Here is a 12,689-nt window from a genome sequence, read left to right as displayed (position 1 = left end):
GATCATCCTCTTCTGGGGTCCCTCCTTCCCGCATCAGATAACCCCCTAGGAGAAGCACTCTCCCGAGGGGGTTGCCTTGCGGGCACGCTCCCGGGTCCACGCTGTCGGACTTGGCCTGGCGCCCACGTCATTGGATTTGATTGACAGCAGTGGGAGCCAATGGCTGCTATCAATCCAATCAAGAACTGGGACCCCGTGGAGAGAAGGACCGCGCATCCCCTGCCGAAGAGATGAATAGGCTCAGGTAACTAAAAGGGGGGGGGGGGGGGTAGGGCGGTGACTGCAAGGTGTTTTTTCACCTTAATGCATAGGATTACAAAATTACTGTTATACATTTACAGTAGAAACTCCCTTTGCTTCCCTTTAAAATTTATTGATTAGCACATTTTAAAACATGTTTTGATGTGTTCCACTGGAATATCCTTTAAAATAGACCTGTTTGTTCCTAGATGCTGCTGGCTGGTGCAGTTAGGATTGCTGATAAACTTGAATCAAGTAAGACCTCTGTGGTAGTACATTGCAGTGATGGCTGGGATCGGACAGCACAGCTAACATCTCTGGCTATGCTAATGCTGGACAGCTATTACAGAACCATCAAAGGATTTGAGGTCCTAATTGAGCAAGAGTGGATTAGCTTTGGCCATAGATTCGCTATGGTAAGTAGATGGTTTCATTGTGTTGTCTGTCATGGCAATGTGATTTGGTTGCATTAAGAATTAAAGGGCAAGGGTTGCTTAAAGCTCAACTCCAACCAAATTGTGTTCTTTATTTTAGTTAGAATGAGGTTGGGTTAGGGCTTCTGGTAAATTTTTAATCTGTTTGCGTGCTGGAGATTTCCCATACATTTTTTGATGTCTATAACGTGTTTACTAAATGTGTGTTTAGAAATAATTAGAAAGTTCTGTAGCAGATGTTCTTTGTAACATTGAAAAATATTATCTATGATCTTTTCCAGAGAGTGGGTCATGGAGATGACAATCATGCAGATGCTGACAGATCTCCAATCTTCCTTCAGTTTATTGACTGCGTATGGCAAATGACCAATCAGGTAAGTGTTTTGTATGCAATTTGTATTTCGTGATCTGGTTCATCGATCTAGCTAGCCAAGAAGCAGGATCTGACTTATGAAATTCCATAATAGGACAAGATATAAGGATTTTCTGCTTGTTTAGTACAGTAAAAAAAACAAGATGACCTAGTATATGATGATCATAAGGAGAGTGAAGAAGAATTTTCATAGTTTTCATTGTATACAGCAGTGGGTTAAACTGCCCTAGTAATGTCACAGAAATTGATGGGGCTATTAAAGATACAGCTGAATCGTACAGGTTGGTAAATAATGGGATATGGCCTGGAGTAAAGACAAGGTAGATGCATGCCCCCAAATATTGCAGATCAAGTAGTTTGCCAATGAATTTCCAGCTGTGTTGACCCCAGCCAGGCTGTATCCTGGATAGAAAAAAAACATATGTTTTGAGGTGCTGTAAAAGGTAGTGCTCACCACCATATATTTATTCAAATTAGCTAAACATAGACAGTAGTAGATAATTAGACTAGACTGTTGTGGTGCTTCACATCCTGCTACATGTTTCTGAAAGGACAAACTCCACAATTTTCCTCGTACGTGAACAGATCTAACGATTTTCGTTTGTGTACTGATTTCGTATGGGAAAAATCGGATACAAAAGCCTGCACGTGATCCGGAACCATAAACGAGTTAAAAAAAAAAAAAAAAAGCCTTTGTCTGAGAATTTTCGTACAATTGGTACAATCCTCGGTTTTGACTTTCTGTGAAACATCAAGGAAAAGCTGATGATGGTTCACCTGATTTTCTTATAGTTTGCATCTAGCCTTACACACATGAACTGCCAAAAAAATACCTTTGGTATACTGTAGTCACTCATAACATGGAGAGTTTAGCAAAACACCAGGATGCATGTCTGCTCAAAAATGCAAGTGCACTTTTTAATTCAGGACAGCGGGCGGCACAGTGGTGTAGTGGTTAGCCCTCTCACCTAGCCGTAAAAAGGGTCGCTCGTTCCAATCCCAACCACGACACTACCTGCCTGGAGTTTACGTGTTCTCCCTGTGCCTGCGTGGGTTTACGCCAGGTGCTCCGGTTTCCTCCCAAACGCCAAAGACATGCAGGTAGGTTAACTGGCTTATATCCAAAATTGGCCCTAGTATATGAATGGGGACCTTGGATTGTGGGCTCCTTGAGGGTAGGGACTGATGTCTTTTTCTGGTGACAAACACATACACTTGCCAGTCTCAATAATTAAATCTCTGCGAAGTGTAACCTATGCAAATACAGATTTTTTTTTTTTTTTTTTTATAGTAATTTAATATTTTGTAGGCTTATCTGCAGCCTATTACTGTATATAGCTCCTTATATTACCTATTCTTTGCAAGTTGGGCTTACTGTCTTTTTGGAGCACATTGCAGTAGCGCTTCAAACTAGTGTAACTTTGCAATTTTTTTTTTTCTAGTTTCCTGCAGCTTTTGAATTTAATGAACTTTTCCTCGTCACCATTCTTGACCACCTCTACAGCTGCTTGTTTGGGACATTCTTGTATAACAGTGAGCAACAGAAAGTCAAAGAGGTATGTAAAATTTTCATTATGCACATATTACATTGTTTTTTTTTTTTTTTTTTTTTTTTTTTTATATATAGTTTTTATTGGAGTTTAACAAATACAATATAGTATCATTGAATACAATTAGTAACAGTTACTATAAGACAACAACCAACATCGTACATTTCTTGGTAAGTAACAATCTTGTTGGGATAGACTAATAAACATTATTAAGGATAGTTTCGTTGGCCAAAACCACTGATCAACACGTTGTGTGACCCTGTCTAGCCTCCTCCAACACCCCATCTGGGAACACGCTGCGCCGGAGGGGTTCGACATGGGAAAGGAAATTTAAACATTCTGGTTTATAGCTGTTAATTTACATTCTCAGTGAAAATTTCGGCTACCTGTACTGTGGATAAACTATGTCTCTCTAGAACTAATCCTGTTGATGGTGCAGTTGTAAGGATAACAAGGGGATAAGGAGGGGAAATGAAGGGGGAAAAGGAAGGGGGGAAGCCTTTAACGCCCATACCATTCTTTCCAACATTTCCAATCGTTGTCAAAAGTTTTGCAAGAGGTTTTCCTGATTGCCAATAATCTTTCATAGTGATAGTTAAGATTCACCTGTGCCGTCACCTCCGAGGGATTCGGAGAGAGGATCCGGCGCTTGTATTATCCCAGTAATGTCAGCGAGGATAGTAAATATTTTCCTCCAGTAACTAGTTAGGTTTTTGCATTGCCAGAATATATGTAGGATCGTTCCAGGGGCACCGCAATCTCTCCAGCATAAGATGGAGTGAGTGGGGAACATTTTGGCCAGTTGAAAGGGGGTTCTGTACCATTTTGTTAATATTTTTTGGGTTAGTTCCCAACGATTAATACAGCTTGTGGCTTTGTAATTATATCGAAACACTGTAATCCAGTGTTCTGCCTCGTACGTTTTATCCAATTCTTTTTTCCCATGACAGGATCACTGGGGATTTAGAAAATTCCTGTTTGGACTGGAGTAATATTAGATTTTTTATTAAACTTTATGTAATCATAATGTTCTTAAGTTGTTCCAGTTTACTGGTCTAAAGTGATACATTCAACTGTCAAGTGGTTGCCTGCTAAATCTATGCCTGGTACCGATTAGAGCATTTCCAAGCCTATAGGAAAAGCTTCTGGCCATTACTGAATAAACCTTCACTTTTTTCTGTGTAGAAGCCAAATCGGCCACATAAAAGCATACTGTGCAGAAATAATTGTAATGCATGCGTGGCAAGTGGTGGAGTTTTGCACTATAGGGAGAACATCATATTAGCAGATCCAGGACCCATCCGCTGCTGACATGTCAAGTTGGCTCGTGTTTGTGCTTTGTTTATTATATTGGTACATTTATGGCAAATTGAAATTATGTTTATACTCAAGAAAACTGTTTAAATGTAGTAATATTGCTGAAAAGCGTGCATCACAAGGTGCATGTAGCGCACCTTCAGTATTGAAGTAAAGGACTGATTGGACCCTTAACTATCCTAGGAAATCGAGTTTCTGATTAGAGTTGGCGTTTTCATAACATATTTCTGCCCCCTGAAAGCACTCTGTCCTAGTAATAGGTCTCTTTCGCTATACTTCAAAAAGTTGGAGTGGTTTTAGGGGTTCATAAGTAGCACTGATCCAATTTTTATGTCAACTATGTAGCATTACTGTTGGATTAAAGCAGTTTCTCATTGCAGGTATTTGTTTAATCTGTGCTTTCTCTTCACATGAAGAAGTCTGGTTGGTGCAATATGGCTAAGCTGCAGAGTGACCAAAAATATGAGTGATGAATAATCGTGAAAAAACTAGTTATTCTGGACAAAATATTAAATTCATATAAAAATCAGCAGGCACTCGGTGAAAAGAAGTCCATAAAAACAATGTTTTTACGGATTTCTTTTCACTGAGTGCCTGCTGATTTTTATATGAATTTAATATTTTGTCCAGAATAACAATTTTTTTCACGATTATTCATCACTCATATTTTTGGTTACTTTGCAGTTTGAGTGTTCACATTTACAAGCGCAACTTATTTGTTTTTATGATTATTATACACCATATGGATATTTGATGTTTTTTGTTGCAGCTACTGTTTTAGATTTTTTTTTTTTTTTTTTTTTTTTACTCTTGAGCGCAGATTTGTACACTTAATATGGCTAAGCTAGCAAGAGCTGGTTTGATGCTGTTCTACACAATGGGAATCCGATGGACAGCATTCACACATCAAGTTCTTTGGTGAAGTCCATTCAAAGGATATCTTAAATGTACGCAATCTGGATTTTTATAGACACTGGGTTATAGGCTGCTACCTTTATAGTGAGGGGAAAAAGTATTTGGTTCCCTGCTTTTTGTGCTTTTGCCTACTGACAAATGATCAGTCTATAGTTTTAATGGTAGGTTTATTTTAACAGTGAGAGATAGAATAACAACAAAAATATCCAAAAAAAAACGCATTTCAAAAAAGTTATAAATTGATTTGCATTTTAGTGAGTGAAATACCGGTAAGTATTTAAACTCTTTGCAAAACATGACTTAGTCCTTGGTGGCAAAACGCTTGCTGGCAATCGGAGGTTTCTTGTAGTTGGCCACCAGGTTTGTACACATCTCAGGAGGGATTTTGTCCCACTCCTCTTTGCAGATCTTCTCCAAGTCATTAAGGGTTTGAGGCTGATGTTTGGTAACTCAAACCTTCAGCTCCCTCCACATATTTTCTATGGGATTATGGTCTGGACACTGGCTAGGCCACTCCTAGACCTTAATGTGCGTCTTCTTGAGCCACTCCTTTGTTGCTTTGGTTGTGTGTTTTGGGTGATTGTCATGCCGGAATACCCATCCACAACTTATTTTCAATACTCTGGCTGAGGGAAGGAGGTTCTCGCCCAAGATTTGATGATGCATGGTTCCGTCCATCGTCCCTTTGATGCAGTGTAGTTGTCCTGTCCCCTTAGCAGAAAAATGCCCCCAAAGCATACTGTTTCCACCTCCATGTTTGATGGTGGGGATGGTGTTCTTGCGGACATAGACAGCATTCCTCCTCCCCCCAAACATGGCGAGTTGTGTTGATACCAAAGAGCTTGATTTTGATCTCCACAAAACTTTCACCCAGTTCTTTGAATCATTCAGCATTCATTAGCAAACTTCAGATGGACATGTGCATGCTCTTTCTTGAGCAGGGGGACCTTGCGGGCACTGCAGCATTTCAGTCCTTCACGGTATAGTGTTACCAATTGTTTTCTTGGTGACTATGGTCTCAGCTGCCTTGAGATCATTGAGAAGATTCCCCCGTGTAGTTCTGGGCTGATTCCTCACTGTTCTCATGATCATTGAAACTCCACGAGGTAAGATCTTGCATGGAGCCCCAGACTGAGGGAGATTGACTGTTGTTTTGTGTTTCTTCCATTTGCGAATAATCACACCAACTATTGTCACCCTGAAACTAAGCTGCTTGGTTATGGTCTTGTAGCCCATTCCAGCCTTGTGTAGGTCCACAATCTTGTCCCTGATATCCTTGGACAGCTCTTTTGTCTTGGCCATGGTGGAGAGCTTGCAATCTCATTGGTTGCTTCTGTGGAGAGGTGTCTTTTATACAGGTAACAAGCTTAGATTAGGAGCACTCCCTTTTAAGAGAGTGCTCCTAATCTCAGCTCATTACCTGTATAGAAGACACCTGGGTGCCAGAAATCCTGCTGATTGATTGGGGATCGAATACTTATTTCACTCATTAAAATGCAAATCAATGTATAACTTTTTTGAAATGTGTTTTTCTGGATATTTTTGTTATTTTTCTGCCTGTCACTTAAAATAAACCTACCATTCACATTATAGAATGATGATAATTTCTTTGTCAGTGGGCAAACGTATAAAATCAGCAGGGGATCAAATACTTTTTCTTTTCCCCTCACTGTAGGTGATTATACACATCTTCCTTACACGTACCCCTTTAACCCTAGCCCACTCCATGAGAGCTCAGTTTTTTGCTTGTGACCTGTTCGTGGGTGGACCTTTTCTCCCTTATTTAGAAGTTTCTGTGCTTAACTGGTTATTATTTACTTTGAATGCTTCAATCAACTCTTCGCTACGTTCCACAATAACAATAGAAGCAGTGCATCCGGTTTGGTGCAACCTTGGTAATACAAATGGGACTGTACACGGACCACATGCCAAGGGAACGAGCTGTAAAAAAAACCATATAGTGTAGTATATCTAATCCAATTGGTGTGTTTAGACATTGTGTTTTCACCATCTAATCCATCTGGTGTGTTTAGACAATGTGTTTTCACCTTCTTGAGTGAAGCAATACAAGGGATTCATAACCAGAGAGAATGCTGTTGGAGCTTTTGGTCTGCATTGGACTTGCAAAAATTTTGAGCTTTTTTGAAAGGCGTCTATATAGTCTGGGATTTTAAGGATTTCTGGTAGTGAGCACTGATTTTGTGTGTATGTTAACTTCCCGCTGGGATTGTGGGGTCCTTTCAGCTGCTTCTAAAATATTGGGGGAGACATTGGGTTAGCCCCTAGTGCGTTAAAGTGTACATTAATGCAGTTTAACTCAGGGTGCTAGATAGGTCCAGGACTATTGTCCTATACCAGTGATTGCAAACCTTGGCACTCCAGATGTTTTGGAACTACTTTTCCCATGATGCTCAACTACACTACAGAGTGCATGAGAATCATGAGAAATGTAGTTGCAAAACATCTGGGGTGCCAAGGTTTGCAATCACTGTCCTATACTATGGTTCCCAGACCCTGAAGACCCCAGCGGGGGACTGCCCACCATGGCAGGTGAAGCCCTGGACCCATAGAGGGACCAGCAATGTGAAAGGGTAAGATGAATTTGTCTTATCAGACCATTACTGTAGCTTCATAGCAAGTATGAGACTTAATATTTCTGCTACTTGCAGTACATTTATTAGTGAATAGTATTTGTTTTTATGTTAACTCTGCATTATTAGGAAACTGGGAATTGTTTTTGACTGTATTCACTTACTGAGTGTTTACATTTTCAAACTCGGTGGTAAATTTCCACCATTCAGAGTGAAGTCTCAAGTGTTGCATCGCACCACACCACAGGACAGAACGGTCGACACATGGATTGCTTTGTAACCTCCTTCACATGTACTTACCCGATTTTCACACCCTACTTCGTGAGTACCCCAAAGATGAAATCCCTCACTGATGGCAATGGAGAAAAACAGAAGGAAATGACAGCAAAAGCTCAGTCAAACATTCGCTCTGCCAATGGGCTGCAAAGTACTTAAAGTGCTCAGAGTGACTTTTGTTCCCTTGCACCTAGAGCAAGACGTAATTTTAACACCGGTCTCTGCATCAAAATCTGGCTCGGAATATTAACAGCTTGACTGTCCAGAGCCCAAAAGCACCAGGCTTTTTCTCCAGGTCCACCTTCTACACCTAAATTAGAAATGGAACTGTCTCCCTTAAGCCGCGTACACACGATCAAATTGTCCAGCGTACTTAGTCCGCCGAAACGCATTTTACCGGACAATTAGATCGTGTGTGGGCTTCAGCGAACTTTCTCAGCGTAAAGTCCGGCGGACTTAGAAAGTATTTTTGCAGTCCAATCTTTCCGGCGGACTTGGGTTTAAGCGGACAATACGCTAGTCCGGCGGACTAAGAATGACGCATGCTCAGAAGCAAGTACGAAAAGGAATCTATTGGCTACTGGCTATTGAACTTCCTTTTTCTAGTCCCGTCGTACGTGCTGTACGTCATCGCGCTAGCAAACGCCAGACTTTCTGTGTGTGGCCAAGTCCGTTCGGTGGAAAGTCAGCCGGACTATCTGCCGGATTGTTTGCCGGACTAAGTATGCCGGACAATTCGATCGTGTGTACGCGGCATTAGAATACGTAGACATGGAAAACTTGGAAGAAGCCCCAAAGGCGGTGTTAGAGGAGGCCATGGAAGGTTTCTCAACCCCAGCTTTCCATATGCCTGATGCTATGGCTTCATGCAATATGCCAATGTAGATATGTGCCAAAAAGCCTTGGTATAGTCACACCTTATTCTCCCTAGTCTCCCCATGCTCCTCTAGGTGCCAATGGTGGCCATACACACTTCGATGAATAATCTTCTTCCTTTTTTTTTGTTTTGTTTTTTGTTTTGTTTTTTGTCCACAGGAGAATCGGTTTATAGACAAAATCCCTTTCAAGTAATATACCACACACATGGAAGTAGATTTCAATTGATAGTTAAGATATATGATTGCAACATATGATCATAAATCATCAATCACATCTCTGTTTCCACCATGTAATCTCATTATCGAAATGATGGAAATATAATCATATTCATGAACAAAGTATCTCCGATTGATTGAATCCAGTCGATTATTAAGTCTAAATCAATTGGAAGGGAAGTTATGGCTATTCTTCTATTCAATTTTTGTTTTGATTAAATTGCAGATTGTTTTAAAAAATTAAAACGTGTATGGCCACTTTAAAAGACCTATTCAGTACAAAAAGACATTCGCCACTCACAAAAAAATAGACTGGGCATTTTATGAGACGAGTTTCTCCTGAAAAGGCTTTTAGCCCTCCAAGAATCATTGCTGAGCTATATCCAGTGGTAAAATAATTCACAAAAAAATGGACTGTTCCGGTAGTAGACTCTGCCATCTCAGGCTTAAGCACTGTACAAATTACTGTAACTCTGAAAGATGTTCCTTCATTTAAAGGATAAGCTTGCCTTTGGGAGCATGTTACACCCATGTTCAGGGTGTAACACGCTCCAGCCAATGGACAATTGGTGTATTTAGTCACCACCTGGTCCAAGGAGAATGATTCCTTCATCCCAAAATTTTCATTCTCCTCTTTCCATGGACTTCGTTCAGGTTAAATTATGTCTACCCTCCAGTGCAGATTCTTCTTTGACTGCTTCACATAATAAAAGAAGAAATGGAATGGAGTGTGGGGGTACTCTGATAGAGGACACAAGTGTGGGGGGTCTCTGATGGGGGCACAAGAGTTTGAGGGAGACTCTGATGGGGGCACAAGTGTGGGAGGACTCTGGTGGGGGCACGGGTGTGGGAGAACTCTGGTGGGGGCACGGTGTGGGAGGACTCTGGTGGGGGCACGGGTGTGGGAGGACTCTGGTGGGGGCACGGTGTGGGAGGACTCTGGTGGGGGCACGGGTGTGGGAGGACTCTGGTGGGGGCACGGTGTGGGAGGACTCTGGTGGGGGCACGGGTGTGGGAGGACTCTGGTGGGGGCACGGGTGTGGGAGGACTCTGGTGGGGGCACGGGTGTGGGAGGACTCTGGTGGGGGCACGGATGTGGGAGGACTCTGGTGGGGGCACGGGTGTGGGAGGACTCTGGTGGGGGCACGGGTGTGGGAGGACTCTGGTGGGGGCACGGGTGTGGGAGGACTCTGGTGGGGGCACGGGTGTGGGAGGACTCTGGTGGGGGCACGGGTGTGGGAGGACTCTGGTGGGGGCACGAGTGTGGGAGGACTCTGGTGGGGGCACGAGTGTGGGAGGACTCTGGTGGGGGCACGAGTGTGGGAGGACTCTGGTGGGGGCACGAGTGTGGGAGGACTCTGGTGGGGGCACGAGTGTGGGAGGACTCTGGTGGGGGCACGAGTGTGGGAGGACTCTGGTGGGGGCACGAGTGTGGGAGGACTCTGGTGGGGGCACGAGTGTGGGAGGACTCTGGTGGGGGCACGAGTGTGGGAGGACTCTGGTGGGGGCACGAGTGTGGGAGGACTCTGGTGGGGGCACGAGTGTGGGAGGACTCTGGTGGGGGCACGAGTGTGGGAGGACTCTGGTGGGGGCACGAGTGTGGGAGGACTCTGGTGGGGGCACGAGTGTGGGAGGACTCTGGTGGGGGCACGAGTGTGGGAGGACTCTGGTGGGGGCACGGGTGTGGGAGGACTCTGGTGGGGGCACGGGTGTGGGAGGACTCTGGTGGGGGCACGGGTGTGGGAGGACTCTGGTGGGGGCACGGGTGTGGGAGGACTCTGGTGGGGGCACGGGTGTGGGAGGACTCTGGTGGGGGCACGGGTGTGGGAGGACTCTGGTGGGGGCACGGGTGTGGGAGGACTCTGGTGGGGGCACGGGTGTGGGAGGACTCTGGTGGGGGCACGGGTGTGGGAGGACTCTGGTGGGGGCACGGGTGTGGGAGGACTCTGGTGGGGGCACGGGTGTGGGAGGACTCTGGTGGGGGCACGGGTGTGGGAGGACTCTGGTGGGGGCACGGGTGTGGGAGGACTCTGGTGGGGGCACGGGTGTGGGAGGACTCTGGTGGGGGCACGGGTGTGGGAGGACTCTGGTGGGGGCACGAGTGTGGGAGGACTCTGGTGGGGGCACGAGTGTGGGAGGACTCTGGTGGGGGCACGAGTGTGGGAGGACTCTGGTGGGGGCACGAGTGTGGGAGGACTCTGGTGGGGGCACGAGTGTGGGAGGACTCTGGTGGGGGCACGAGTGTGGGAGGACTCTGGTGGGGGCACGAGTGTGGGAGGACTCTGGTGGGGGCACGAGTGTGGGAGGACTCTGGTGGGGGCACGAGTGTGGGAGGACTCTGGTGGGGGCACGAGTGTGGGAGGACTCTGGTGGGGGCACGAGTGTGGGAGGACTCTGGTGGGGGCACGGGTGTGGGAGGACTCTGGTGGGGGCACGAGTGTGGGAGGACTCTGGTGGGGGCACGGGTGTGGGAGGACTCTGGTGGGGGCACGAGTGTGGGAGGACTCTGGTGGGGGCACGGGTGTGGGAGGACTCTGGTGGGGGCACGGGTGTGGGAGGACTCTGGTGGGGGCACGGGTGTGGGAGGACTCTGGTGGGGGCACGGGTGTGGGAGGACTCTGGTGGGGGCACGGGTGTGGGAGGACTCTGGTGGGGGCACGGGTGTGGGAGGACTCTGGTGGGGGCACGGGTGTGGGAGGACTCTGGTGGGGGCACGGGTGTGGGAGGACTCTGGTGGGGGCACGGGTGTGGGAGGACTCTGGTGGGGGCACGGGTGTGGGAGGACTCTGGTGGGGGCACGGGTGTGGGAGGACTCTGGTGGGGGCACGGGTGTGGGAGGACTCTGGTGGGGGCACGGGTGTGGGAGGACACACTAGTGGGGGCACGGGTGTGGGAGGACTCTGGTGGGGGCACGGGTGTGGGAGGACTCTGGTGGGGGCACGGGTGTGGGAGGACTCTGGTGGGGGCACGGGTGTGGGAGGACTCTGGTGGGGGCACGGGTGTGGGAGGACTCTGGTGGGGGCACGGGTGTGGGAGGACTCTGGTGGGGGCACGGGTGTGGGAGGACTCTGGTGGGGGCACGGGTGTGGGAGGACTCTGGTGGGGGCACGGGTGTGGGAGGACTCTGGTGGGGGCACGAGTGTTGGGGGGGGGGGGGGCTCTGATGGGAACACATATTCAGGGGGGATTAAGATGGGGACACATTCAGGGGGGCTTATGATTGGGACACAGTTGTTCAGGGGGTCTCTGATGGGGACACAGTTGTTCAGGGGGTCTCTGATGGGGACACAGTTGTTCAGGGGGTCTCTGATGGGGACACAGTTGTTCAGGGGGTCTCTGATGGGGACACAGTTGTTCAGGGGGTCTCTGATGGGGACACAGTTGTTCAGGGGGTCTCTGATGGGGACACAGTTGTTCAGGGGGTCTCTGATGGGGACACAGTTGTTCAGGGGGTCTCTGATGGGGACACAGTTGTTCAGGGGGTCTCTGATGGGGACACAGTTGTTCAGGGGGTCTCTGATGGGGACACAGTTGTTCAGGGGGTCTCTGATGGGGACATAAGTGTGGAGGGAGGGATTCTGATTGGGACACAGATGGGCAGGAGGGGATTTAATGGTTGTGGGAGGTGGCTTTGAGGATAGTGTGTGGCAGGGTCTCTGATGAGGACACAGATGTGTTGGGGTAGCTGTAAAGGGGGGCACAAATGTGCATGCAGTCTGATGAGGACACAATTGTGTAAGCAGACTCTGATGGGGACACAGATGCATGGAGAGACTCTGCTGGGGACAGAAATGGGCAGGGAGTCTCTGATGGGGACACAGATGTATGGAGAGACTCTGCTGGGGACAGAAATGGGCAGGGAGTCTCTGATGGGGACACAGATGCATGGAGAGACTCTG

General features: G+C 46.9%; 1 protein-coding gene across 7 annotated transcripts in view; it reads left to right on the top strand.

Annotated features, from left to right (window-relative positions):
* The window catches only part of MTMR1 (myotubularin related protein 1), a 141,943-nt gene that overhangs the window by 92,754 nt on the left and 36,500 nt on the right, over positions 1-12,689 (top strand). For all 7 annotated transcript variants that reach the window (XM_077486581.1, XM_077486430.1, XM_077486343.1 and 4 more), the window contains 3 exons: positions 450-656; positions 956-1,048; positions 2,490-2,603. In XM_077486581.1, coding sequence (XP_077342707.1) covers positions 450-656; positions 956-1,048; positions 2,490-2,603 — 414 coding nt within the window. The remainder of the gene's footprint in view (positions 1-449; positions 657-955; positions 1,049-2,489; positions 2,604-12,689) is intronic.

Source organism: Lithobates pipiens, unplaced genomic scaffold (genome assembly GCF_037356315.1).
Source record: "Lithobates pipiens isolate NorthernLeopardFrog02 unplaced genomic scaffold, aLitPip1_a1.2 Scaffold_1, whole genome shotgun sequence".
Classification (NCBI taxonomy): domain Eukaryota; kingdom Metazoa; phylum Chordata; class Amphibia; order Anura; family Ranidae; genus Lithobates; species Lithobates pipiens.
This window is presented reverse-complemented; position numbering and strand designations above follow the sequence as displayed.